This window comes from Fringilla coelebs, assembly GCF_963513975.1.
Source record: "Fringilla coelebs genome assembly, chromosome: 24".
In the NCBI taxonomy this organism is placed as follows: Eukaryota; Metazoa; Chordata; class Aves; order Passeriformes; family Fringillidae; genus Fringilla; species Fringilla coelebs.
The window spans coordinates 5,611,830-5,636,990 of NC_140050.1; the positions used below are offsets into that span (position 1 = coordinate 5,611,830).

The window sequence follows — 25,161 nt, forward strand, 5'->3', positions numbered from 1 at the left end:
ACCGTATATTGTAAACTTTTATGTTTAAAAGAAAAAAAAATATATACATTTACAGATTGTGAAATTTTTAAGAGAAATTTTCTACTATGTATGCTGGCTTATTTTTTAATTTAAAACAGGGTTTCCGTGAGCGCTGTCGGAGGCGAGGGAAGAGCTGCAGCCCCTCCCTCCCTCCCTCCCCACGGCAGTGCTGGGGCGGAGGGTTCCGAAACTCTGGGAGTTGACAGAAACCTGCTGAGTGTATTTTGCTGTTTGTTCTGGGGCGGAGCTGGGCCGGGGCGGGCGCAGGAGCTGCTCAGAGGCGGGCGGGGAGCGCTGGCTCCGGCTCCACCTGCCTCCCCTCCCGAGGCCTCGGCCAGATGTGGATTTCCCTCAGGCAAAAAGGTTTTGGTGCGTTTGGCACTGAGCAGTGCCAAACCCTGGTTTGAATAAAGACAAGAACCTTTGGATTAGAAACACCAGCCTGTCTCCATTTTTCTGGGGTTTTTTTTGTTTTTCTGAGTGTGGGTTTTCTGGAGAAGTCCCTTGGCAGCCCTGGGAGTCCTCGGGGCAGCTGTGCTGGGCCTGTGTGGTGACACCAGCTGTGCCCACCCTGCTGGGTGGGGTCTGACCTGGGGAGGGATCCTGCAGCCTGGATCACTTTCAGCCTCTTGAAGAGCTTCCATCCAGCCTGATGTGGTGAAGGGCTCGCTCCTGGTGTAATTGATTGCTGGTAAAGAGGTGGAGCTGGGGCTGTGCCGGGATGTGTTTGTGTTGTGCAGCTCGCCGCGTCGCTCCTGCCAGGACTTGCATCACTTCAGAGGGATTTTGGATTTTGTGTGGCTCTGGTTCTGCTTGCTGTGTGTGAATCCTCCGGGCTCGAATCCTCACAGCTCCGTTACATCCCTGAGCTCGAAATTCCTGCTGGCACTGGAGCTGCCCCAGGGATGGCTGTGCAGGTGTCACTTGTGTGACCAACGGGACCCCCTCGGGAACGTAAAGCCGTGGAAATGGCACAGCACCACCCTGGAGCAGAGGACAGCCAACATCTTCACCCTCCTCTGGGATAAAAGCCTTTGGATTTGGCTCCTCCAGGCCCGTGGGGGCCGTTAGATCTGGAACCTCCTGCCAGGGCCGGACCGGACCAGCCTGTGCTGAACGAGCCGGTTCTGCTGGGCCGTGCCCGGCCTGTCCCCGCCTCGCCCCGCAGCGCTGGCTCCCGTGGGAAGGTGAAGCTCCACGGGTGAAGGACGAAGGCGGCTTCCAAAAAGGCGCGGGATGCTCAGAGCCGGCCCGGGGCGGCTGCGTGACCTGTCCCCGCTGGGTTCCACCTTGGGCCAGCGGGAAGGAGCGGATTCTTTGGAGCCCGAGATTTCCCTGGATCTCCAGGGCAGGTTCGGGGGGAAGGGGAGGCTCCGTCCCTCACGGCTGCCCCCGGGCTGCGGCCCCTTTAAGGGCGGTGAGGGCGGAAGCGCTGCCCTGGCGCGGCTTCTCCGCCCGTTCCGCCCGCGCTGCTCTCGCGAGATCCGCCGCTTCCGGCCCGAGCCCGGCCTTTCCGAGCAGCCCCGGCCAAGATGGTGGGTGCGGGAAAGGCCCCGCTGGCGCCATCGGGCCTCATCCGCCGCCATCCGGGCTTCACCCGCCGCGGCGGCGCCGCCCGGGGCTCGGGGCTTCCCTGGGGGACGGGGAACGGGCCTTCCCGGGGTGCTGCGGGGGTTCCCCGGCCGGGCGGGGCCCAGCGCGGCGGGAGCGGGGCTGAGGGGAGGGAACGGCCTGGGGGCCCCGCGGAGCTCGGTGGGGCCGCGGCCTTCCCGTGTGCGGGGCGGGGAGCGCGGGGCCGAGCGGTCTTAAATCCCCTGGTCCCCCTCCCGGGCGGCCGCGACCCCCAGCCCTGACCCGACCCCCTGTCCCGCTGCAGGCGGAGGTGGAGCAGAAGAAGAAGCGAACCTTCCGCAAATTCACCTACCGCGGGGTGGACCTGGACCAGCTGCTCGACATGTCCTAGTAAGGGCTAGGGAGCCCCCGGGCTGGGGTTTAGGGGTCGGCGGAGCCGGTTGTGCCCCGTACTCAGGTTGTGTTCAAATACCGGCAATAACGGGGGTTTGGGTGCTCGGCAGCTGCTTTTTGGGGCTGTTTAAAGGCCCTCAGTGGGTGACACCGTCAGTGTGGGGTCCCGTCGCCCTGCTCCAGGCTCGGTTCCGGTGATGCTGTGGGTGTGGGCTCCCCGGAGCTCCTCGAGGCCGGGCTCACTTGGGGTAACACTGTTACTTTGGGGTCTCCCTACTGTGTACCCCATCTCAGTCTGGGTGACACAGACTTTGGGGTCTCCGCGGGGCTGTACCCCGGCTCACCTTGACCCTTGGGGGCCTCTCCAGGCTCAGTTCGGGGTCCCTGGGGGTGTTCCTGGGCTGCTCCCCAGGCTCAGTTCGAGGTCCCTGCCCATCTCCTGGGCTGCTCCCCAGGCTCTCTCTGGCTACGTCTGTGGCTGTGGGGTCTCTGGGGCTCTCCTCAGGCTGTACCCCAGGCTCAGTGTGGGGTCCCTGGGGTTGTCCCTGGGCTGTGCCCCAGGCTCAGTTCGGGGTAACTATGTTGGCTGTAGGGTCACTGGGCTCTCCCCAGGCTGGGTTATGAGTCCCTGGGGTGTCCCTGGGCTGCGCCCCAGACTCTGTCTGAGTACCTCTGTGGCTGTGGGGTCTCTAGGCTGTACCCCAGGTTCAGTGCGGGGTCCCTGGGGTGTCCCTGGGCTGTGCCCCAGGCTCATTTCGGGGTAACTGTGGCTGTAGGGTCTCTGGGTGCTCCCCAGGCTGGGTTAGGGGTCTCTGGGCTCTCCCCAGGCTGGGTTAGGGGTCCCTGGGCTGTTCCCCAGGCTGGGTTAGGGGTCCCTGGGCTGTTCCCCAGGCTGGGTTAGGGGTCCCTGGGCTGTACCCCAGGCTCATTTCGAGGTCCCTGCTCATCTCCTGGGCTGTTCCCCACGCTCTCTCTGGCTACCTCTGTGGCTGTGGGGTCTCTGGGCTCTCCCCAGGCTGTAGCCCAGGCTGGGTTGGGGTGTCCCTGGGCTGTTCCCCAGGCTGGGTTAAGGGTCCCTGGGGGTGTCCCTGGGCTGTTCCCCAGGCTGGGTTTGGGGTCTCTGGGCTGTCCCTGAGCTGTCCCTGTCCCTGTTGCAGCGAGCAGCTGATGCAGCTGTACAGCGCGCGGCAGCGGCGGCGCCTGAACCGCGGGCTGCGCCGCAAGCAGCACTCGCTGCTCAAGCGCCTGCGCAAGGCCAAGAAGGAGGCGCCGCCCATGGAGAAGCCCGAGGTGGTGAAGACCCACCTGAGGGACATGATCATCCTGCCAGAGATGGTGGGCAGCATGGTGGGCGTCTACAACGGCAAGACCTTCAACCAGGTGGAGATCAAGGTGAGCTGGTGGCTCTCGCACTGAGCTCAGTGTCTGGAGTGTTCATTTGTAACTCTGTAAATCCTGCTCGTTCCCTGTGTCTGGGGATCCAGGCTCCTCCTTGGAGCAGGGTTGGCTCAGAGGGACACCTGGAGGTGTCACCCAGTCAGGGCCAGCTCCCACAGGCGTCTCAGCGTGGCTCTGAAGCGCTGAAATAACTGTGGAGTGATCCATGTGCTCAGCCCTGGCTCCCAGCCTGCCAGCACTGCTTCGGGATGAAAGAGATCCCTGAGCTTTCCCAGGAGTGGAATTACCCCGGGGGGTGCTGTCACCTGATAGCACCAGTGGGATTAAATGCCATTTCTTGCTCCTACCTGGCGTTAAATCCCACCTGGAAGGGCACAAATGCCCCTGTGGCTCCTGTTTCACCTCTCCCAGGAGGGGCAGAGCTGGGGAAGCCGCTCTGGCTCCACATCAAGGCTGGAATAACCAGCTGTGCCAAGCTCCTGGCGGCCCTGGGATGGGGATGGGAGGGGGATGTCCCCGTGTCCCCTGGCGCTGTCCCTAGCACGGATCTCTCCACTTGCAGCCCGAGATGATCGGCCACTACCTGGGCGAGTTTTCCATCACGTACAAGCCGGTGAAGCACGGCCGGCCTGGCATCGGTGCCACCCACTCCTCCCGCTTCATCCCGCTCAAGTAGCTCCAGGAGGGAGCCTCCTGCAGTGTAAATAAAGAAATTCCACCTGGATCCCTCTGTCTCCTGCCTCTCCATTCCCAGGGTGGGGGGGCTGGGGTGTGCTCAACTCCACTGCACCATCATTGGATGTTTTCCTGAGTATTGCCAGGGTTTTTGGCACTGCTTTCTGTCAGCACCTGCAGCAAACAAATCATCTTCATGTGGGTTTAGTGAATTAATTAAATTCCTTGTTCTTCACTGGGAAGTGGGGAATGGCACTTTAATATTTACAGCATTTCCGTGTATTGACCTTCATTTGTTAATATAAATACTGGGAATATGGAAATGTGGAACTGGGGGAAGGCAGGGGGGTTCCCAGGCTCGGAACCAGCCTGAGTCCCAGGAGAATCTGCCAAGGCCCATCACAGGATGGCAAAAACCCAAACTATCATTTTCTTGTCCTCAGTTTGGGAACCCAAAGGGTTTTGGTGACGGGGATCACAGAGTGGCATCGGGTGGGAGGTGAGCTGAGGGACTGCAGCTCAGGCTGGGAGGGAGGGGTGTGTTTGGGGGATGCTCAGGGGTGAGTGATGATGGGAAGGAAGATGAGGTGAGGAGTTCATCCTGGGTGGATGATCCTGAGCTGAGCCAAATGAACCCAATGCTGAACCCAGTGCCACGTCCCGTGGTGAAGCCATCAGTGGTCCCCAGGGTGATCCTGCCTTGTCCCTGCTGCTGGCTGGGGTCCCTTGGGGACTGCTCAGGGGTTCCTCGGGGCCCAGCTCAAGCTCTTTAAGTCTCACACCCTCCACAGCCCATTCCCGTGGCCGGTGGTGCCGGGGCCGTTTGTCCTTTAGGGAAGGTCCCCGTGCTCCATGTCCCTTTTTGTTCAAGCAATGTGACCTTGAGAGGGTGGCCTCGCTGGTGGCGGCAGGGAAAGAGGGCTGGGGTCACTGTCCTGCTGGGTCACTGTCCTGCTGCGGCCGTGTGGGGACTCAGACCCGGGGGGCGATGCCCAGAGGGCCAGGACACCCCAGCTGGGAGGTGGGTGACAGTGACCTCGGTGGGTGACAGTGGCCTGAGCACATGGCAGAAGCTGCAGAGGGGTCATCGTGAGGGTCCCGCTCATCCCGGGGGGGACCCCGGGGCCCAGCCGGTGCTGCCACATTTTGGGGGGGTCCCCAAGGACATGGGGGCGGTACCGGGCGGCTCGCAGGGGACAGATTCGGTCTGGAGGGGCCGGTTCGGTCTGGAAGGGCCGGTTCGGCCTGGAGGGACCGGTTCGGTCTGGAGGGACCGGTTCGGTTTGAGGGGGCAGGTTCGGTCTGGAGGGACCGGTCCGGTCGGGAGCGGCAGGTGCGTCCCGGGACATGGGGACGGGGCAGATCCCGGCGTTTTTGCAGAGGCTGGAAAAGAGGCGGATGGAGGGGAACGGAGCCGTCCCGGGGGGTCCCGTCTCCCCCCGCCCGGCACAGTCCGGGGGGGCGCGGGGAGCCCCCGGTGCCGCCCTCTAACGGCGGCGGCGCCGCTGGAAAATCCCGACCGAGAGCGGGGGGGCGGGGGCGGGATGCGGCTGCTCGGGGCCGCGCCGGAGCCTCGCCCAGCTCCGCACCGCCCCGCACCGCCCCGCACCGCTCCGCACCGCCGGGGATGAGGTACGGCCGCACCTGCCCCCCGCACCCCCCGAGCCCCCCGGGGGTCCCGGCGGCTCCGGCCGCTGCAGCCGCCGGGGAGGGGGGAAAGCGGGGGGGGCTGCGCGGCGGGGCCGGGGGGATCGGGGTGCGGTGTCGGCTTGCGGGGGGTTGGATGCACCGGGGGGGCGCCGATCTGCGCCCCCTCCCCGCGGCGGGGACGCCCCCGGCCCTGGCTGCGCTGCGTCCTGCGGCGGGCGCGGCTCCTTCCCGCGGGATCCGGGGGATCGGGGGGATATTGGGGGACAGGAGGGTTCAGCGCGGATCAGGGGGTTCGGGGGGAATCGGGAGGGTCGGGCAGCGTTTATCCCCCGCATCCTACAGGAACAAAGGCCGGACAATGCCGGGGCTCGGCGGGGAGTCCGCGGGAGGTGGGGGAAGAGGGACCAGCATCCCCCGTCCCCATTCTCACCTTCATCCCCCTCCCACCTCCATTCCCATCCCCATCCCCATCCCCATTCCCATCCTGCGGGCGAGGCGGGGGGGTCGTCCCTGGGGTGACAGCAGCTCCCCCCGCCCCGATGCCAGCTCGGCTCCCTGCAGACCCCCCCTCGCGATTCTCCCCCAGCGCGGCTGGGCCGGGCATTGCGGCTGAGCCCCAGACTCGGAGCCCCAAAACCTCACCCAAACCAGCACCCCCGACCCTCCCCACAAACCCACACCCCAAATCCACCTCCCAAACTGGTCTCTCAAAATCCTCGGCCTCCAAACCAGCGCATCAACCCCACCCGCGGGGCACCCCAAGGGTCCTGTGCCGTGTCCCCAGGCGGGGGTGTCCCCAGTCACCCCGGATGGGGGTGGGGAGGCAGCTGCACGTTCCACCTCGCTGGTTCCCACGGATGCCCTGCGGCGTGGGGTGGATCAGGGGGGCCCTGCATTGTGAGAGGGCTGTGCTGGGGGTGTTGGGGACCCCACCAGGGTCCCACATCCATCCCCAGGCCACGATGTCCGTGTGTGTGTGTGCAGGTGCTGTGCGGGGGCTGCGGGGGTCGATGCTGTGTGAGGAGAGGGTGATGGATCCCAAATCCCCGTGTCCCTGGAGCTGGGGGGGGTCTGTGCTCCCCGGGGGGGCTTTGCTGTGGTCGGGGGTCCCCGGGGCCGGGTCGATCAGCCCGGGCTGGTGACAACACGCTGTTTGTTTAATGTCCCCGGGGGCTGCAGGAGCCGCAGCCGGCCGGGGCTCAGCTGTGCCTTTGGCGGTGTGGCCACACTGGGCTGATGGCTGTGGTCCCTGTCCCCAGCCTCATCCGCAGAGCTGCTGCCAGGCTGGAGTGAGTGAGGGGTGCAGGGAGCTTGGGGTACCCCCAGGGCTCCCCAGGCCCTGCCCTGCTCTGCCCAGACCAAGGTGGCCCTGGCCAAGGTGGCATCACATGCGATGGGCAATCGGTGGGCAAGGCACTGCGGTGGTGAGCGGTGCAGAGGAAGGTGGGGGGTGGGCAGTGGGCACTGTGGGCAGTGAGGTGGGCAGTGGGCACTGTGGGCAGTGAGGTGGGCAGTGGGCACCCTGGGCAGCGAGGAGGACAGCAGGGTGTGCTGGGCAGTGCAGCTGCTGCTTCATCTGCGGCAGCATCTGCCCTGCCAGGAAATTGCTGGATGGATCCAGGCCCCACCAGCGGCCTCGGCCAGTCCTGGGGTGCCCTCACGGGGAGAGGCAGATTTTGGGGGTAGGAGGAGACACACCCAGGACCCTGAGCCAGCACATCACCCCAGGATCAGCCTGTCTGGGATCCAGCCCGTGGGGGAACACCAGGTCCTGTGGAACAGTGACCATCACGGTGCTGGAATGGAGCTGCAGCCCCGGCCCCCTTTCCCACAGCCCCGGCCCCCCTTTCCCGCAGCCCCGGCCCCCCTTTCCCGCAGCCCCGGCCCCCCTTTTCCGCAGCCCCGGCCCCCTTTCCCGCAGCCCCGGCCCCCCTTTCCCGCAGCCCCGGCCCCCCTTTCCCGCCGTGTCTCGCCGCTCCGTGGATGCAGGTGCGGTCCCGGCCCCTCCCCGCAGGCTGCAGATCCCGGCGCCGCTGCGGCCGCCGCGCTCGGCCGGCCCTGCCAGGAACTGGGGGGAGCAGAGCTCAACCCCCACCTCCTCCATCAACCCCCCCAAATATCCCAGCCCTGACCCCCTGGGAGGGCAGCCCGAGCCCCCCGGGTTCTTACAGGGTGGGGGTCCCCCCAGGGGAGGGGGCTGAGTAGTTGGGTGGGTCCCTACAGATTTGGGGTGCTGGGGAGGGGGGAACATGTTCCCCTGGAGGAGTGGAAGCCCCTGGCTCCCATTATCCCCAACAGGGCTGAACACCCCCATCCTCCACATCCGAGTCCTTGGGAAGGGCTGGGAACCGCCTGTGCTCCCCCATCACTGTCGCCATAGCAACAGCAGGCCGTGCTCATCCCGCATCCCATATCCCGCATCCTGCATCCATTATCCTGCATCCCCTAGCCCGCATCCATCCCCCCACCTCCCTCCTGTGGGGCTCTGCCTTCCATATCCCCCACCCCTCACCCTGCATCCCATGTTCTGTATCCTGCACCCCTCACCTTCCACATTCCTGCATCCCTCACCCTCCATTCCCATTCCCAAATCCCCATCCTGCATCCCTCATCCTGCATTCCACATTCCTGCATCCCTCCATTCCTGTTCCCAAATCCCCATCCTGCATCCCTCATCCTGCATTCCACATTCCTGCATCCCTCCATTCCTGTTCCCAAATCCCCCATCCTGCATCCCTCATCCTGCATTCCACATTCCTGCATCCCTCACCCACCCTCCTGCGCCCCTCCCTCCCGAATTCCCTCATTGTCCCACCCTCCATCCCCAGTCCCACATCCCTCATCCCACACCTCCCTCCTTCCTCTGCCCCCCGCCCCATCTGCCCGGGGTTATTTCTCTCCCGAGGGGGATTTTCGGCATCTGGGGGGCGGGATTGACACCGTGGGGGTCTTTGGGAATCACGGGCAGATCTGGGTGCTGGCAGGACCCATAGGGCAGGGTCCCCCACCACTGTGGGGTGCAGGGGTGAAGGAGCAGTTTGGGGGGCCCGGGATGGCTCCTGGGGGTGGGAAGGACATCGATGGGGGGGCCTTGGGGGGTTGCTGGGTCCCCCCCACTGTCGGGTGGGGCCTCTGTGCTGGAAGGGGGTGTTGGGACACCCAAAAGGCCCCAGGGAGCCGCCGTGGGCAGATTTGGGGGTGTCAGAGCCGGGAGGGGGGGTGGGAGGGCGATCGCCGCCGCCCCTGACCCGCTGTGCTGGGGGGATGTGGGGTGGGAGGGGAGGAGGGGAGCCCCCGTCCCCATTGCCCCCCCATTGCCGGCTCCCCCCGCTCACACGTGGTGCTGACGAAGGCTCCGCGGGGCTCCCGCCGCTGCCGCGACCCTCTGGGGGGGTGAGGAGGGGTCCCTGACCCCCCCTCCCCGCCTGTGACAGCGTCGTGTGTGTCCCCCCCGGGCAGGTGCGAGGGGCGGCGGGCGCTGCGGCAAGAGGAGCTTTGGGGGGCTGCGGGTGGCTGGGGGGGGCACAGGGGGGCTGAGAGGGTTTGGGGGGCACAGCAGGGCGGGGGGGTCGTGGAGGGGCCGGGGCTGCCCCCGGTGCCGGAGGGAGCGGAGCGGGAGAGGGTTGGGAGAGGGAGAAGACAAAAGCGAGACAAAGGGAGCGGAGAGCTCTGCGGAGGCTGCGAACCAGGCGGGGGCTGGCGGGGCTGGGGGGCCCTGCCTGGGGTGGGGGCGGCGCTGGACCCCACCCTGAGCGGGGGCCGCCCCTTTGGGGGGGTTTGGGGGCACCAGCTCTTCCAGGGTTCGGGGGGTGCGGGTGGTGGGGTGCCCAGCACGCTGCTGTGCTCCCAGGTGGGTTCTGGGGGGCTGTGAGGGTGCTGGGGAGCCCCCCCGGGTGCTGCCCACCCCCAAACCCCCCCCGCAGGCGCTGGAGGAGGTGAAGATGTCCGGCTCCATCGCCTCGTACGACCAGCTGGTGCGGCAGGTGGAGGCGCTGAAGAAGGAGAACAGCCACCTCCGGCGGGAGCTGGAGGACAACTCCAACCACCTCTCCAAGCTGGAAAATGAGACCTCGGACATGAAGGTGGGGACAGGCCCGGTCGGGGGCGGGGCACAGACCCCGAAATGGGGGGGTTCCATCCGCATCTCCCCATCCTCAACATCTCCATCCCTGTTTTAGGAGGTCCTGAAGCACCTCCAGGGCAAGCTGGAGCAGGAGGCCCGAGTCATGGTGTCCTCGGGGCAGACGGAGGTGCTGGACCAGCTCAAAGGTGCGTGCCCGGGCAGGGTGGGGAGGGGGCGACCCCGCCAAGCCCACCCTGACACCGCTGTCCCCGTCCGCAGCCCTGCAGATGGACATCACCAGCCTCTACAACCTCAAGTTCGCCCCGGAGGCGACGAGCGGCGGGCGCGGCACCGAGGAGAGCCCGCCGGGCCCCGCCTCGCACCGGGACGGCCCCGGGGAGCTGGGCAGGGCCACCTTCCGCATGCTGGAGGAGCTGGACCGGGAGAGGTGATGGTCTGGGGGATCAAAGGGGCTGGGAGGGCCGGGGGTTGTGCTGACGGGGGTGCTCCCCTCTGGGCAGGTGTTTCCTGCTGGGGGAGATCGAGAAGGAGGAGAAGGAGAAGGTCTGGTACTACGCGCAGCTGCAGAGCCTGGCCACGCGCCTGGACGAGCTGCCCCACGTGGAGACGGTGAGTGGGGGACACCCCCTGTCCCCCCCAGGCCACGGGGAGCCCCCCGGACCCTGCCCTGCTCACGGCACCCCCCGTGCCCCCAGTTCTCCATGCAGATGGATCTGATCCGGCAGCAGCTGCAGTTCGAGGCGCAGCACATCCGCTCGCTGATGGAGGAGCGCTTCGGGACGGCCGATGAGATGGTGCAGCGGGCACAGGTCGGGTCCTTCACCCCCAAACTCCTCCTGCTCCGCTTCTGGGGGGCCCTAGACTGATGGGCTCCACTCTGGGTACCCTCACAAGCTCCTCTGGGAGCCCTGCTCCAGCTCCTTGCACCCTACTCCAGCTGCTCACACCTTACACCAGCTGCTCACACCTTACACCAGCTGCTCACACCCCGTTCCTTGCACACCTGCACCCCTCCCTCCCATCTCTTGTGGTCCTGGGGGGTCCCAGCCCTCTCCAACACCCTCTGTGCCCCCCCAGATCCGGGCGTCCCGGCTGGAGCAGATCGACAAGGAGCTGATGGAGGCGCAGGACAAGGCGCAGCAGCCGGAGCCGCAGGTAGCGGGGCCGGGGCGTCCCTGCTCCCCGCGGGGCCGTGCAGCCAGGAAGGGTGGAGGAGGGGGCCAGCACGGCCCCCCCGCAGCTGTCCCCGCGCTGTCCCCACCGGCACAGCCAGGGCTTTGTGTGGCTCGGGCACCGTGAAATGGGCAGTTGCCATGGAGACCAGAAGTAGGCCATGGCGGGCGGGCGGCGCGGGGGCTCCCGCGGCATCTGCCGCCGACGGAGGCGCCAGGGTGGGCAGCCTGCCACCATCATCGTCATCGTCATCGCCATGGGCTGCCATCGACATGGTCCCAGCGTCACCCACAGCCTCGCCGTTGTCATTGTCCCATTGTCACCCACAGCTCCACCGCCATCATCATCGTCATGGGATGCCATCACCATCGGCACACTGTCACCCAGTGCCCCACCATTGCCATGGACCCACTGTCACCCCCCAAAGCTCCACCACTGTCACCATCACAGGCTGCCATTGCCATTGTCTCACCGTCACTCAAGGCCCTGCCACTGTCACCATCACAGCCCTGCCATCGTCATTGTCCCACTGTCACACACAGCCCTGCCACTGTCACCATCACAGGTTTCCATTGCCATTGTCCCACCGTCACCCACAGCCCTGCCACTGTCACCACCACAGGCTGCCATCATCATTGTCCCACTGTCACACACAGCCCTGCCACTGTCACCATCACAGGTTTCCATTGCCATTGTCCCACCGTCACCCACAGCCCTGCCACTGTCACCATCACAGGCTGCCATTGCCATTGTCTCATGTCACCCCTGGCTCTACCATCACTCCCTCCCACCGTCACCCACAGCCCCACATGGCCACACCCACGTGGCAACAACCCCCAGCCCAGACACCCCCAGATCCTCACAGCCCCCGTTTCCCTCCCCTCCATCACCCCACGGGCTCAGCCCCAGCCCCCTCCTGGCTGCCCACCCACGCTCTCCCTTCCTGAGCTCAGCAGCCCCCCCATCCCAATCCTCCCCGATTTTAGCTCAAAATCCACCCCTGGCTCTGACGGAAACAACGGCTGGGAACCTCAGGGGGTGGCAGGAAAGTGGGGAGGGGGCGAGGGCGCCGCAATGCAGCCCCCTCCCACCTGCCCCCTCCTCTGCAGCTCTGCGGGAAGGTCCCGGGCATGGAGGGGGACGGCAGCCTGGACCCCCCGACCCACCCCGAGGAGGGCGGCAACACCAAGGTGAGGAGCCCGGCCGGGGCGGGCTGAGCCCGCGGCAGGACCGAGCGTGACCCCGTGTGTCCCCCGCAGGTGGAGGTGGTGTTCTGGCTGCTGTCCATGCTGGCCACGCGGGACAAGGAGGACATGTCCCGCACGCTGCTGGCCATGTCCAGCTCGCAGGAGAGCTGCCTGGCCATGCGCAAGTCGGGCTGCCTGCCCCTGCTCATCCAGATCCTGCACGACTCCGACGGGGAACCGGGGCCACCCGAGAGCCCCACGGGCGCCAAGGACGCCCGGATGAGAGCCAACGCCGCCCTGCACAACATCGTCTTCTCCCAGCCCGACGAGGGCCAGGCCAAGAAGGAGATGCGGGTGCTGCACGTGCTGGAGCAGATCCGCTCCTACTCGGAGACCTGCTGGGACTGGCTGCAGATGCAGAGCCGGGACGGCGGACGGGGCCCCGAGGGCGCCGGTACGGGCGGGCCGGGGCCACGCGTGCTTGGAGGGGCCGGGAGGGGCTGGGAGCATCGCGTGTGACACAGGGGACTGACCCTCATCCCCCCGCAGTGCCAGTGCCCATCGAGCCCCAGATCTGCCAGGCCACCTGTGCCATCATGAAGCTGTCCTTCGACGAGGAGTACCGGCGGGCCATGAACGAGCTGGGTGAGCGTGGGGAGGGGGCTCCTTCCCTCTGCACCACACCCAGACGGGCTGCTGGAGGTGGGGGAACCCCAAATGACCCCTGCCTCGCCCCACAGGTGGGCTGCAGGCGGTGGCAGAGCTGCTGCAGGTGGATTATGAGATGCACAAGATGACCAACGACCCCCTGAACCTGGCGCTGCGACGCTACGCAGGGATGGCCCTCACCAACCTCACCTTTGGAGATGTGGTCAACAAGGTGGGGGGGATCAGCAGGGTCTGGGGGGATCAGCAGGGTTTGGAGGGCATCAGCAGGGTTTGGGGGCGATCAGCAGGGTCTGGGGGAGATCAGCGTGGTCTGGGGGGGATCAGCAGGGTTTGGGGGGGATCAGCAGGGTTTGGGGGGGATCAGTAGGGTTTGGGGAGGATCAGCATGGTCTGGGGGAGATCAGCAGGGTCTGGGGAGGATCAGCAGGGTCTGGGGGGGATCAGCAGGGTTTTGGGGGGATCAGCAGGTTTTGGGGGAGGTCAGCAGGGTCTGGGGGGGATCAGCAGGGTCGGGGGGGGATCAGCAGGGTTTTGGGGGGATCAGCAGGTTTTGGGGGAGGTCAGCAGGGTCTGGGGGAGATCAGCAGGGTCTGGGGGGAATCAGCAGGGTCTGGGGGGGATCAGCAGGGTCTGGGGGGAATCAGCAGGGTCTGGGGGGGATCAGCAGGGTCTGGGGGGATCAGCAGGGTCTGGGGGGGATCAGCAGGGTCTGGGGGGGATCAGCAGGGTCTGGGGGGGATCAGCAGGGTCTGGGGGTCGCAGCATCACCCTCACCACCCTCGTCCTCCCTGCAGGCCACGCTGTGCTCCCGCCGGGGCTGCATGGAGGCCATCGTGGCTCAGCTGGGCTCTGACAGCGAGGAGCTGCACCAGGTGGGTGCTGCTGGGGCTCCCTGGGGTGGGGGACACGTAGGGGGACATTTCCCCTGCCCACTTAACCCTCTCTGCCTCTCCAGGTGGTCTCCAGCATCCTGAGGAACCTCTCCTGGCGCGCTGACATCAACAGCAAGAAGGTGCTGCGGGAGGTGGGCAGCGTCACCGGGCTGATGCGCTGTGCCCTGCACGCCAGCAAGGTGAGCCTGGCGTGGGTGACAGCGGGCACAGAGCGACCAGACAGACCTGGCAGGGCTGTGTCCCCCCCTGGGATGGGTGACAGCAGGCACAGAGTGACAGGACAGGGCTGACAGGAGTTGTGTCTCCCCTCCCGGGGCAGGAGTCGACGCTGAAGAGCGTCCTGAGCGCGCTGTGGAACCTCTCGGCGCACAGCACGGAGAACAAGGCGGCCATCTGCGGGGTGGAGGGGGCCCTGGGCTTCCTGGTCAGCACCCTCACCTACAAGTGCCAGAGCAACTCCCTGGCCATCATCGAGAGCGGCGGTGGCATCCTCAGGAACGTCTCCAGCCTCGTTGCCACACGGGAGGATTACAGGTGAGGGGCACCATGGGGTGGGGCCACACCTGAGGGACCCAGGGCACCACAGACCGAGGGATGGCATTGGGGGTAGGATGGGAATGGGGGACCCCGGGCTCCATGGACCCCAGGATGGCATTGGGGTAGGATGGGAATGGGGGACCCAGGGCACCACAGACCGAGGGATGGCATTGGGGGTAGGATGGGAATGGGGGACCCCGGGCTCCATGGACCCCAGGATGGCATCGGGGGATGATTTGGCTGCAGGTACAAGGGGGATGGAGATGGGGGACCCTGGGCACCAAGGGTGGTGTTAGGGGGTGCAGTGGTTGGGGGTGCTGCAGGATCGGGGGGCGCTGCAGCCCCCAGGGACAGCACTGAGGGGATGTCATGCATGGCTGGGCAAGGGTGGGGTCACCTTGCACCCCTGGGATGGGGCAGGGAGCAGGTCCAGGACCACCCTGACATCTGGGGGGGTCCCCTCTGTCCCACAGGCAGGTGCTCCGGGACCACAACTGCCTGCAGACGCTGCTGCAGCACCTGCGCTCGCACAGCCTGACCATCGTCAGCAACGCCTGCGGCACCCTCTGGAACCTGTCGGCGCGCAGCCCCCGCGACCAGGAGCTGCTGTGGGACCTGGGGGCGGTCAGCATGCTCCGCAACCTCATCCACTCCAAGCACAAGATGATCGCCATGGGCAGCGCGGCCGCGCTGCGCAACCTCCTCACCAACCGGCCCCCCAAGTACAAGGACGCGGCCGTGGTGTCGCCGGGCTCCTGCATGCCCTCGCTCTACATGCGCAAGCAGAAGGCGCTGGAGGCCGAGCTGGACGCCAAACACCTGGCTGAGACCTTCGACACCATGGAGAAGCAGAGCTTGAAGGGCCAGAGCGCCAAGAAGCCGATGCGGCACATGGAGAGCCTGGTGAAGGACTACGCCTCAGACTCCGGCTGTTTCGACGACGACGAGGTGCCCAACATCTCCACCGGCGTGGAGACGGCCAGCGCCTCCGTCCTCTCCATGTTCCTCAACTCCTCCTTCCTGCAGGGCCAAGCGCTGCCGCGGGCGCTGGCCCAGCGGCGCTGCCCGGAGCCAGAGAAGGACGGCAGCGGGAAGGCGGCCGAGCCCAAGAAGCCGCCGCTGCCGGAGGACGACGTCTCGCTGGCCGCCGAGAAGTTGGCCAACAAGATCTCCAGCACGGTGGCCAAGATCGACAAGCTGGTGGAGGACATCTCCACCATGCACAACTCCTCGGACGACAGCTTCAGCCTCAGCTCCGAGGACCACTGCCTGGACTGGCAGTACGGCCCCGAGGACGGGCACGAGGCGCGCGCCCAGTCCTGCTCGCCGTGCCGGCTGTCGGACGCCGGCGGCTTCGCCAAGCGGGAGAGCCTGAGCCGGGCGCACACCCTGCTGCGGCTGAAGACGGCCTACACCAGCCTGTCCACCGACAGCCTCAACAGCGGCAGCACCAGCGACGGCTACTGCACCAAGGAGCACATGAAGCCCTGCCCCAGGGCCGCCTTCCTGGATTACCGGGACGAGCTGCAGCGCTATCAGAAGCGGCCCAGCCGGCTCGACCTCAAGAGCATCCTGGGCAAACCCGAGCGGGCCGAGCCCCCCGCACGGGATCCGGCCGAGCCAGACAAACCCGAGCAGCGGGACCTGCCCGAACGGGCCAAGAAGGTGGTGACTTTCCCCAGCCCCAAGGTGCCGGAGAAGGAGATGGAGTGGAAGAAGGAGGTGGGCACCAAGCCCCCCACCGACCCCCATGTTCGTACCATCAAGCTCTCTCCGTCCTACCAGCACGTCCCCATGCTTGAGACCCTGGCCAAGAGCAGCACGGCTGGTGGCCACCAACCCTCCCTCCTGGGCAGGAAGCAAGCCTGGCTCCCCCCAGCACTGCTGCAGGCAGCCGAGCCCCTGAGCAAGATCCCGGAGAAGCTGCCGGCCCAGCCACCGGCCTCGGCGGAGCAGGAGTCGGTGCAGAAGTACTCGGTGGAGGACACCCCAATCTGCTTCTCCCGGTGCAGCTCCCTGTCCTCCCTCTCCTCGGCAGACAACGTGCTGGACGGGCAGAGCCACAGCGAGAACGACCTGGATAGCGACTCCTCCCTGGAGATCCTGGAGATGGAGGAAGGGGAGGCAGAAGGGGAGGAGGATGGGAGGCAGGAGAAGGAGAAGGCGATGGATCCAGGTCCCACCACGCCGGTGGGGATCTCCCAACCCATCACCATCCCCTTCCCGAAGCGTGACAAGGTTTTCCTGCGGGAGGCCTCGCCCTCGCGCCAGGAGGACCTGACGCCCTCGAGCTCCTCGGAGAACTACATCCAGGAGACGCCGCTGGTGATGAGCCGCTGCAGCTCCGTCAGCTCCCTGGGCAGCTTCGAGAGCCCCTCCATCGCCAGCTCCATCCAGAGCGACCCGTGCAGCGAAATGATCAGCGGCACCATCAGCCCCAGCGAGCTCCCCGACAGCCCCGGGCAGACCATGCCCCCCAGCCGCAGCAAGACTCCCCTCTTCGAGCTGGGCTGCCAGCCGGAGAAGGAGACCAGCCAGTTCAACATCCAGTGGGAGAACAACGTCAAGAAGTTCATGGAGATCACCGACTTCAAGGAACGCTTCCAGCTGCCCCAGGACCTGGACTCCATGGTTTATTTCACGGTGGAGAAACCCAACGAGAACTTCTCGTGCGCCTCCAGCCTGAGCGCCCTGCCCCTCCACGAGCACTACGTCCAGAAGGATGTGGAGCTCAAGCTGATCCCCACCTTCCCGGAGAAGAACAGCCTGAACTTCGCGGCTCACGAGAAGCGGGAGGAGCGGCGGGAGGAGCGGTACTTGGAGGGCCGGCGAAGGGCGGAGCGCCCCGAGCCCCCCGACGACGACGACATCGAGATCCTCAAGGAGTGCATCAGCTCGGCCATGCCCTCCCGCTTCCGCAAGGTCAAGACCTCGCTGCTGTCCGGGCAGGTGCTGCACCCGCAGACCAAGAAGCCGCTGCACGTCCCCGTGTACATGCTGGTGCCGGCCCACAGCCACCCCGGCGTCCCCAAGCACCTGCGAGCCACCGCCCGCGACCTCTTCAAGGACGACGACTCCTTCACCGACTCGGCCGACGGTACCCCCGTCAACTTCTCCAGCGCCGCCTCGCTGAGCGACGAGACCCTGCGGTACCCGGCGGGCGAGGAGGCCGAGCATCCCCTGGCCGAGCGGCGCCGCCAGCCCGGTACCATCCCGGCCCGCAGGGCCGCCTCCGGCAGCTCGGCCCCCGCCCGCCTCAGCTCCGCCGGGAAGGGCAAAGCGGGGCCGGGCCGCGGGGAGGGGAAGCGGGGCCAGAGCCTCGCCAAGGGCTCAGCCAGCCTGGAGCTGGGGGTGGGCCGGGCCAGCGGTGCCCCCGGGAGGAAGGATGACGCTCTGGAGGACGGGGTGGTGTTCCAGTCGCTGTGCCACACCACGCCGACGGAGGAAGCCGTCTACTGCTTCTACGACCCGGATTTGGACGAGCTGCCCGAGGCGGGCAGGGACGGCTCCGGCAGCAGAGCCCAGCCCGGCCGGGCGCCGCGGAGGGAGCGCTGGGGAGGCTCCGTCGCCCACAAGGACGCCGAGCCCGGCTCCCGTCCGGCGAAGACGAAGCCTCAAAACAACCTGATCGCGGACGAGACGCCGCCGTGCTACTCCCTGAGCTCCTCCATGAGCTCCCTGAGCGACGCCAACCTCTCCGAGGGCGAGGAGCGGGGCCAGCCCTGCGGCAAAGCCACCTGGCCGCGGTCAGCTGCAGTGGGGCAGGCGCAGGGCGGCTCGCCCAGCTCCCCCAGCCTCAACTCGGAGGATGATCTGCTGCAGAAGTGCATCGGCTCGGCCATGCCCAAGCGCCGGCGGCCCGCGGCTCACCGCAGGCTGGTGGAGAGAAAGCAGAAGCCTCCGGGCGCTGGCGGGAGGGAGCGGAAAGCCGAGGCCAGGCATCACCCCGAGGAGGACGCCGGTTCCGACCGGGGCTCCGACCTAGACAGCGTGGAGTGGCAAGCCATCCAGGAGGGAGCCAACTCCATCGTCACCTGGCTGCACCAGGCTGCCGCCTCCCTGTCCCGGGAGCCTTCCTCCGAGTCCGACTCCATCCTGTCCTTCATGTCGGGGCTCTCGGTGGGCTCCACGCTGCAGCTCTCCCTGGGCAGGCAGGAGAAGCAGCGGCCGGGCAGCGCCTCCGGCCGGGAGCCGGCGAGGAGGGAGCGCAGCAAGGGCCGCCCGGAGCGCAAGGACGCGGCCGGTGCCCGTCCCGCCGGCCGCGCCGGCTCCAGGGCGGAGCGGAGCCCGGCGCCCGCCAAGCCGGTGCCCAACCTGCCCGTGGTCTTCCGCGGCAGGACCGTCATCTACATGCCCAGCCTGGCCAAAGATGCCCCCAGCCCAAGAGCCACCCCGAAGAAGACCCCCGCGGCCAAGCCCGAGGCGCCGCCGGCCAAGAACCTCTCGCTGAGCCAGCAGCGCTCGCGGAGCCTGCACCGGCTGGGCAAAGCCCCCGAAACCGGGGAGCTGGCGCTGCCCAAGAGGAGCACGACCCCGCCCGCCCGCATCGGCAAAGGTCCCCCCTCCTCGGGCTCCTCCCGCACCTCCACCCCCTCCCAGCACGCCCCCAAGAAGCTGCCGTCGCCCTCCCAGGTCACCAAACAGGGCGGCCCGGCCGCGGGCAAGGCGAGCGGCTCCTCCTCCCCGCCCGGACCCCCGGCCAGAGCCCCGGCCCCCAAATCCCCGGCTCCCAGGCAGTCCAAGACGCAGAAGTCGCCCGTGCGCATCCCCTTCATGCAGAAGCCCAGCAGGAAGGTGCTGCCGGGCCGGGGGGCCATGCCGGTGCTGGAGGAGCAGGTCGACGGCTCCAAGGCTCGGCCCGGGGGACCGGGGGGCAGCCGGCTCAACCTGGTGCGGATGTCATCCGCCCGCTCCAGCGGCAGCGACTCGGACCGCTCCGGCTTCCTGCGCCAGCTCACCTTCATCAAGGAATCCTCGAGCCTGCTGCTGCGGCACCGCTCCGACCTGTCCCCGGCGCCGCCGGCCACCTCGCTGCCTCGCCGGGGCTCCCCCCAGCGCAGCCGAGCCGCGCTCCCGGCCGTGTTCCTCTGCTCCTCCCGCTGCGACGAGCTCAAGGCGGCCAAACCGGCGACGCCCGGCCAGCGGCCGCTCATCCCCAGAGCCCAGCCCGGCGGCAAAGCCACGGCCGGGGCCAAGCCGCCGCGCCGGACCAGCTCCGAGAGCCCGTCCCGGCTGCCGGTGAAGACCAGCGCGCCCGCGGCCGAGCCCTTCAAGCGCTACTCGTCCTCGCCCAACATCAGCGTGGCGCGGCGGGCGGCCAGCCCGTCCTCCGTGCGCTCCGAGGCGGCGGCGCGGCGGCGGCAGAACGAGCCGGCTCCCGGCGGGCCGCCTGCAAAGCCGCCGGTGGTGATGATGAAGGGCACGTGGCGGAGGATCCGGGACGAGGACATCCCGCACATCCTCAAGAGCACGCTGCCCTCCACCGCGCTGCCGCTGGCGGGCTCCCCCGACGAGGAGCCCCCCGGCACTCCCGGCACGCCCAGGAAGACAAGCGACGCCGTGGTGCAGACCGAGGACTTCGCCACCTCCAAGACCAACTCCAGCACCTCTCCCACGCTGGAGACCCGAGAGGGACCCCCGCACCCCCGGGCCACCGGCGACGGCGAAGCCCCCGCGCCCTCCAAGGCCGCTCTGCCCATCTCCTTCGGCCACGAGGCGCCCGCCGGGACCTTCCCCGGCAGCCGGCACGGCTCCCCCAGCAAGGCCGCCCGTGTCACCCCCTTCAACTACGTCCCCAGCCCCATGGCGGTGACGGCGGTGGCCGACAAGGCGGTGGAGAAAATCCAAGCTTGATGATGCCCCAGTGAGGGTCCTGCGAGGCCCCCAGCCCCACGGGAGCTGGCCAGGGCTGTGTTTGGGACACACGGGGGGATGTGGGACAGCTGGGGACCAGAGAGTCACCCCAACCCGCTGCTGGCCCCGGCTGGGGTCTTGCCGTGCTGAAGCATCACCATAGCCAGCAGCAAGGACTGGACAGAACTGGGAGCGTTCTGGGTCTGACAGCCCGAGCTGGGGTGGTTCTCGTGGATCATCCCCTCCCACCGATGGACGCCCAGGGACAAACTGAGGCGGGGCTGTGTCCCCGTGTGCCCCCTGCTCACCCAGAGCCTGATCCCACACGCCGGGGAGCTGACACAGCACATCCCGTACCAGGAAACCCCACACGCTCCAGCTTGTCTGGCACCAGCTCATGGCAGCTCGTTTATTAACAGGGGAAGGAACGCAGAGGAGAGGCTTTGGAGGGGGACATGGGGACCAGGACCCCGTTTGGGGGACCAGGACCCCCCGCTGGAGGTTCCTCATAGCTGATCTGTGCCGGTCCAAGGCGGTGGCAGGGGGAAATGGTGCGGGAGGAGCAGGGCAGGACTCGTGGGGGTGGCTGGGGTCCCGATGGGCTCATCCCAGGGCGCTGTCACCAGGCTGGGGGGCTGCTCTGCGAGGGGACAGGGTGCTGAGCTGGCACCAGGATGCCCAACCCCCAAGAAAGGGTCTGGGGTCCCTCACCTTCACCCACAGCCCCCCAGCCTCCCACCCCCAGGGCAGGAGAGCCTCGGCTCGCAGCCAGGATCCCGGGGTGTCCTTGTGGATGTGGACACGGATCCATCCAGGACTGGATTACACCCACGAGCACGGGGCCTGCCAGCCCCAAAACCCTGGGGACACCCCCACTCCTGCTGCCAGCCAGGCCCAGGTGCCAGCACTGGGATGTGTGGGAAGTGCCTCAGCCCCTGGGAATGGGATGAGCTGCAGAGGGACCCCCCAATCCAGGTGGTCCCAGACCTCTCGGATACCTCCAGTCCTACACCATCACCCCCTGCTTTGGGTGGACCTTTGTGCCCCCCCTCCCAGTGCCATGGGGGGCTGTAGGGACAGACACAGGGCTATGGGGACATGTGCAGGGGACACACCTGGGTGGCTCTGGGGACACAGTGAGGAGCTCTGAGTTGCACAGTGGGGCCAGGGAGACACCAGGACCGTGGGGATATGCAGGGGGTCCCCAGGGATGTGCACTGGGGTCACGGGGATGGGCACACCCCGGTGCCCACTGGAGCCCCCCTGCCCTGGCAGTGGCCGGCAGGGAGAGACCAGTGGCTGGCACTGAAGAAAGGGAGGAAAATCCCAGGAGCAGCACTCGAGAATGCTGTAACGGAGCGCAGGGGTGGCAGGAGGGCCAGCATCGCCCCCCGGCTACAAGCCACCGCCCTCCCCCTCCTCCACCGACAATCCCGCCGAGCTCTGCCGGGCTCCGCTTGCCGTCACTGTATCTATGTACTAAGGATGTTATTTTACCAGACTCTGGACAGTATTCCCGATTAAAAGCCAACCTGTGTAAATAGGAAGGGGTGTTTGGTCTATCCCGTGTGTTTGGGCTGGCCGGATCCGCAGCCCCTCCGCAGCGTTTTCCGGATCCATTTCTTGTGCTTCACGGTCGAGGTGGCCACCGGCGGTTTGAAAGGGTCGGTGGGTTTCTCGCTGTTGAAGGACATCACGCCGGCCACTGCCGGCCGCTTCCCGCACACCAAGGGACCCCCCGAGTCACCCTGAAAGGGGGGGTGACACCGGAGAGTGGACCAGGGCACAGGGACCCCCACCACGGCCAGGAGAACATCTCCCCTGCTCAGGGCGAGCATTCTCCCCGGAGCCCCCGCGGCCAGGCTCGGGTTTTTGTAGCCCTTGGACCCCCAAACTCTCACCTTGGCGGGGGCCGAGCCGCGGCGCTGCCCCTGGAAGCAGATCATGGCGGGGCCGATCTCGCCGCGCCAGAAGCGGCTGTTGTTGCACATCCGCGTGTCCATCACCGTCACCTCCAGCTCCTGCAGGGTGGGCGACAGCTTCCCTTTCCGGGGGTCCGGGTCCACCACCCCCCAGCCCGCCAGGCTGCACCGCGCCCCCGGCGCCGGCTCCCGGCTCGCCAGCGAGATCAGCCGCCGTGTCCTGCTCAGTGTCACCTTCCCGTCCAGCTGCGGGCGGGGGGCGGCGTTAGAACCCCCCCCATGGACAGAGGGGCTGGCAGGGAGCCCCCCAACACCGCGGGTGGGGGGATCAAAGGGGAGCACCCCAATGCTGCAGGTGGGGGAGTGAGGGGGAGCCCCCCAACGCCACGGGTCTAAGGGGAGCACCGAGCCGGTGCAGCGCCAAAGGGAACGGGGAGGTGACACCCAGGTGTGAAATCTCTTGGGGGTGAGAAGAGGAAATGTCACCGAGCCGCTCGCCCCGGCTGCGAGCGCAGCTGCACCGACCCCTCGCGAACACCCCGCCACTTCCCGGCACCACCGCCGCTCCAGCCCCGCTCGGAGCCTTCCCGAGCCTCACCTGGAGCAGGAGCAGGTCGTTCTCCATCGTCTCTGAGTCGTAGCCGGGGTGGGGACAGGCAGCCCGGATGGTGAAGTTCTCCGTGCCCGCCTCGTCGTCCAGGAGGCTGTGCAGCCCCACCACCAGCCGCGCCTTGTGCCACGGCCTGCCCCGCCCCGGGAGTGGGCTCAGCCCGGTGCCGGTCACCCGGAGCCCCGTCCCCACCCCGGGCAGGACACAGCCGTGCCGGACTCACCTCCGAGACAGGCAGTGCGCGGCCGTCAGCGCCCAGCGCCGGTGCAGCAGCGCTGCCCCGCAGGCGTGAACCCCCCCGAACTGCAGGGACATCATGTAGGGCCGGGAACAGAGTCTGGCCTCGTGCCCCCCGATGATCGACGGCTGGAGCCACGTCCCCTCCCCACCAGCACCCGCCACCGCCCCGGTCAGTGACTGCGAGCCCACGCCGGACCCACCGGCCCGGTGCTCAGCCCACGGGAGGGGCGGCAGCAGCAGCAGCAGCGGCCCCAGGCAGCCCCTCGCCCCCATCCCGCCCGCTCCGCGTCTCCCGGTGCAGCTGCCGAGCTGGAGGAGCCCCGGGTGGCTTGTGACAGCGGAGCGGGGCAGCAGCGGGGCACGGATGCAGCTCAGGGGGGCAGGAAGGGGAAGAAGCACCCACAAGGTCACACCCGCGGGGGTGGGAAACACCCACGGCCCCCCAAGCGCTCGGCTTTGCAGACAGAAAAGCGGCACCTTCAGCTCCCAGAAATGGGGGTTTGTGAGATTTGTGACAGCCCGCAGTGCTGGGGGACCCATTCCCACCACCTTTATTAGCAAGACAGGGCAGTTTTTCACACCATGGCCCCCGACCCAGCCCCGCTCAGTTCGTCCCCTGGGGCGGGACCCGCCTGGCGCCGCTCCTTGGGCGGGACCTCAGGCTGGCCAGCAGCCGCTGGAAGAAGAACTCGTTCTGGTATTCCAGCGGGACGAGGTGCTGCAGGAACGCGGGCACCTCGGCTCTGCTGACCCCCACGCACACGGGGACCACCCTGGGGCCGCGCTGGTGGATATTGCGGAACAGATTCCACTGCGACACGCGCTGGCACCACCGGTCACCCAGGGACTTGGCCGAGAGGAGCAGGATGGCCACCCGACTGGCCTCGATGGCCTCCACGGCCGTCAGGATGACGGATGTCCCGGCCACTCGGTCCTGGTGCTCGGTGAAGCCCCGAAATCCCTCCTCCCTCAGGCGCTCTGCGATGCGGGAGGCGATGGGGTCATCCTCGGGGAAGTACCAGAGGGAAAAGTCGTAGGGAGCAGAGGATGTGCCACCCACGAGGGACATGGCAGCCGGCTCGGGGGCAGAAGGAGGGGTGCAAGCCTTTGTCCCAGCACCAGGAAGGTGCCACCGCGCTGGCCTGACGGATCCCGGTGCTCCCTGGGGACAGCCCGCCGGGGTGGCACAGCCGGCGCCGTCCTGGCAGATCCGGATCCTCCCGATGCAAATCGCTTTGGGAAGGTGAGACCACAGCGTGGAGGCGTCCCGAGGCGCCCACCGCGGTCCCTCAGAACGCTTTCTGCCTCATCTCGGCGATGCCGCGCTCCAGCGCCTCCCCGACCCTCTGCAGCTCCCGGCGCCGCTCCCGCAGCTGCTCCCGGGACTGCTGCAGCCGCTGGTTCATCCCCACGTAGGAGCGGATCTGCCGGTACAGCCGCTCCCGCTCCTCGGCCGCGGGCTCGGGGCAGCCTGGCGGGCAGAGCCGGGGTTCAGCGGGGCTGGGGGGTCCCCGTGTCCCCCCCTTCCCCAGCGAGGGCTCACCTGGAGCGGGGCCGGGCTCCTGGGGGGGCTCGGCGGGGAGGACGAACACGGGGTCGGAGGGGAGCGTGCCCTGCACGTCGGCCAGGATCTGCTCCGCGCTGGGGGGCTCAGGGCGGGTGGGCAGCACCCGCTTGGCCTTGGAGCTCATCCCGGGGGAGGCGCATGTGGGAGGGGCTGCGGAAGGGCGGCAGGTGAAGGCGCTGCGCTGCCCCTACCCCGGACAGACAGACAGACAACTCCCCTTTTCTATTCCCCCAAACGGACAGACACCCTGTGCTGCCCTTTGGACAGATATACGGACCCCCCCCGCAGCAGGCAGAGCCCCCTCACTGTACTCCCGGACGGACAAACAGAACCCCCCCCACCTTCCCCTCCGGACAGACAGACAGACACCTGCTTGCCTCCCAAACAGACACACAGATCCTCTGTGCTGCCCCCTCCCTGAGACAGATCGACTCCCTTCCCGCCAGACTGACAGACTCCCCCACCCCGCCCTTCGAACGGACAGACAGACGGACAGAACCCTCCTTGCCCCCACCCCCGCGGCTGGACAGACAGACAGAGCCCCACCCCCCACGGACACACCTGCCCCCTCCGCCCCCCCGCACACACAGACAGAGCCCCCTGATTCCCCCCCACCGGACAGACCGACCACCCCCAGACCGCAGACGGACCGACAGACCGACTCCTCTATCCCGGCCGCACTTCCGCCACGCCCGGGACACGTCATCAACACAGCCC

General features: G+C 67.5%; 4 protein-coding genes across 5 annotated transcripts; 2 read left to right on the top strand and 2 right to left on the bottom strand.

Annotated features, from left to right (window-relative positions):
- The first annotated feature begins 1,510 nt into the window (after positions 1–1,510).
- On the top strand, positions 1,511–4,108 carry RPS15 (ribosomal protein S15). The gene is made up of 4 exons (XM_084221016.1): positions 1,511–1,556; positions 1,898–1,983; positions 3,144–3,378; positions 3,947–4,108. Exons 1-4 carry the CDS (start codon positions 1,554–1,556, stop codon positions 4,058–4,060), a joined length of 438 nt encoding a protein of 145 aa, XP_084077142.1. The 5' UTR covers positions 1,511–1,553; the 3' UTR covers positions 4,061–4,108.
- A 5,542-nt stretch (positions 4,109–9,650) lies between these two features.
- Positions 9,651–20,105, top strand: APC2 (APC regulator of WNT signaling pathway 2; the record flags this gene model as incomplete). Its single annotated transcript, XM_084220946.1, has 14 exons — positions 9,651–9,791; positions 9,888–9,978; positions 10,052–10,220; positions 10,294–10,402; positions 10,489–10,602; positions 10,871–10,948; positions 12,076–12,156; positions 12,226–12,607; positions 12,703–12,798; positions 12,894–13,033; positions 13,617–13,694; positions 13,778–13,894; positions 14,035–14,249; positions 14,726–20,105. The coding sequence occupies 14 exons, from the start codon at positions 9,651–9,653 to the stop codon at positions 20,103–20,105; spliced, it is 7,191 nt and encodes a 2,396-aa protein (XP_084077072.1).
- Positions 20,106–21,664: 1,559 nt separating this feature from the next.
- GZMM (granzyme M) lies at positions 21,665–23,150 on the bottom strand (the record flags this gene model as incomplete). Its single annotated transcript, XM_084220958.1, has 4 exons — positions 21,665–21,853; positions 22,007–22,273; positions 22,626–22,770; positions 22,861–23,150. 4 exons carry the CDS (start codon positions 23,148–23,150, stop codon positions 21,665–21,667), a joined length of 891 nt encoding a protein of 296 aa, XP_084077084.1.
- A 1,001-nt stretch (positions 23,151–24,151) lies between these two features.
- LOC311162717 (UPF0449 protein C19orf25 homolog) lies at positions 24,152–25,140 on the bottom strand. 2 transcript variants are annotated; one of them, XM_084221199.1, is made up of 3 exons: positions 25,103–25,140; positions 24,421–24,594; positions 24,152–24,348 (listed from the first exon to the last, which is right to left on the bottom strand). In XM_084221199.1, exons 2-3 carry the CDS (start codon positions 24,566–24,568, stop codon positions 24,167–24,169), a joined length of 330 nt encoding a protein of 109 aa, XP_084077325.1. In that variant the 5' UTR covers positions 24,569–24,594; positions 25,103–25,140; the 3' UTR covers positions 24,152–24,166. The 2 variants fall into 2 exon arrangements, with proteins under 2 accessions (XP_084077325.1, XP_084077324.1); XM_084221198.1 differs by having other exon boundaries at positions 25,095–25,139.
- Positions 25,141–25,161: the final 21 nt, after the last annotated feature.

Excerpts from the sequence above, each read along its gene's own strand:
- RPS15 (XM_084221016.1), top strand. Across the intron at positions 1,984-3,143 it reads CAGCTGCTCGACATGTCCTA|CGAGCAGCTGATGCAGCTGT; the intron begins GTAAGGGCTAGG and ends TCCCTGTTGCAG. Across the intron at positions 3,379-3,946 it reads TCAACCAGGTGGAGATCAAG|CCCGAGATGATCGGCCACTA; the intron begins GTGAGCTGGTGG and ends CTCCACTTGCAG.
- LOC311162717 (XM_084221199.1), bottom strand. The coding sequence starts at position 24,568 with ATGAGCTCCAAGGCCAAGCGGGTGCTGCCCACCCGCCCTGAGCCCCCC. Across the intron at positions 24,349-24,420 it reads GGAGCCCGGCCCCGCTCCAG|GCTGCCCCGAGCCCGCGGCC; the intron begins GTGAGCCCTCGC and ends TCTGCCCGCCAG.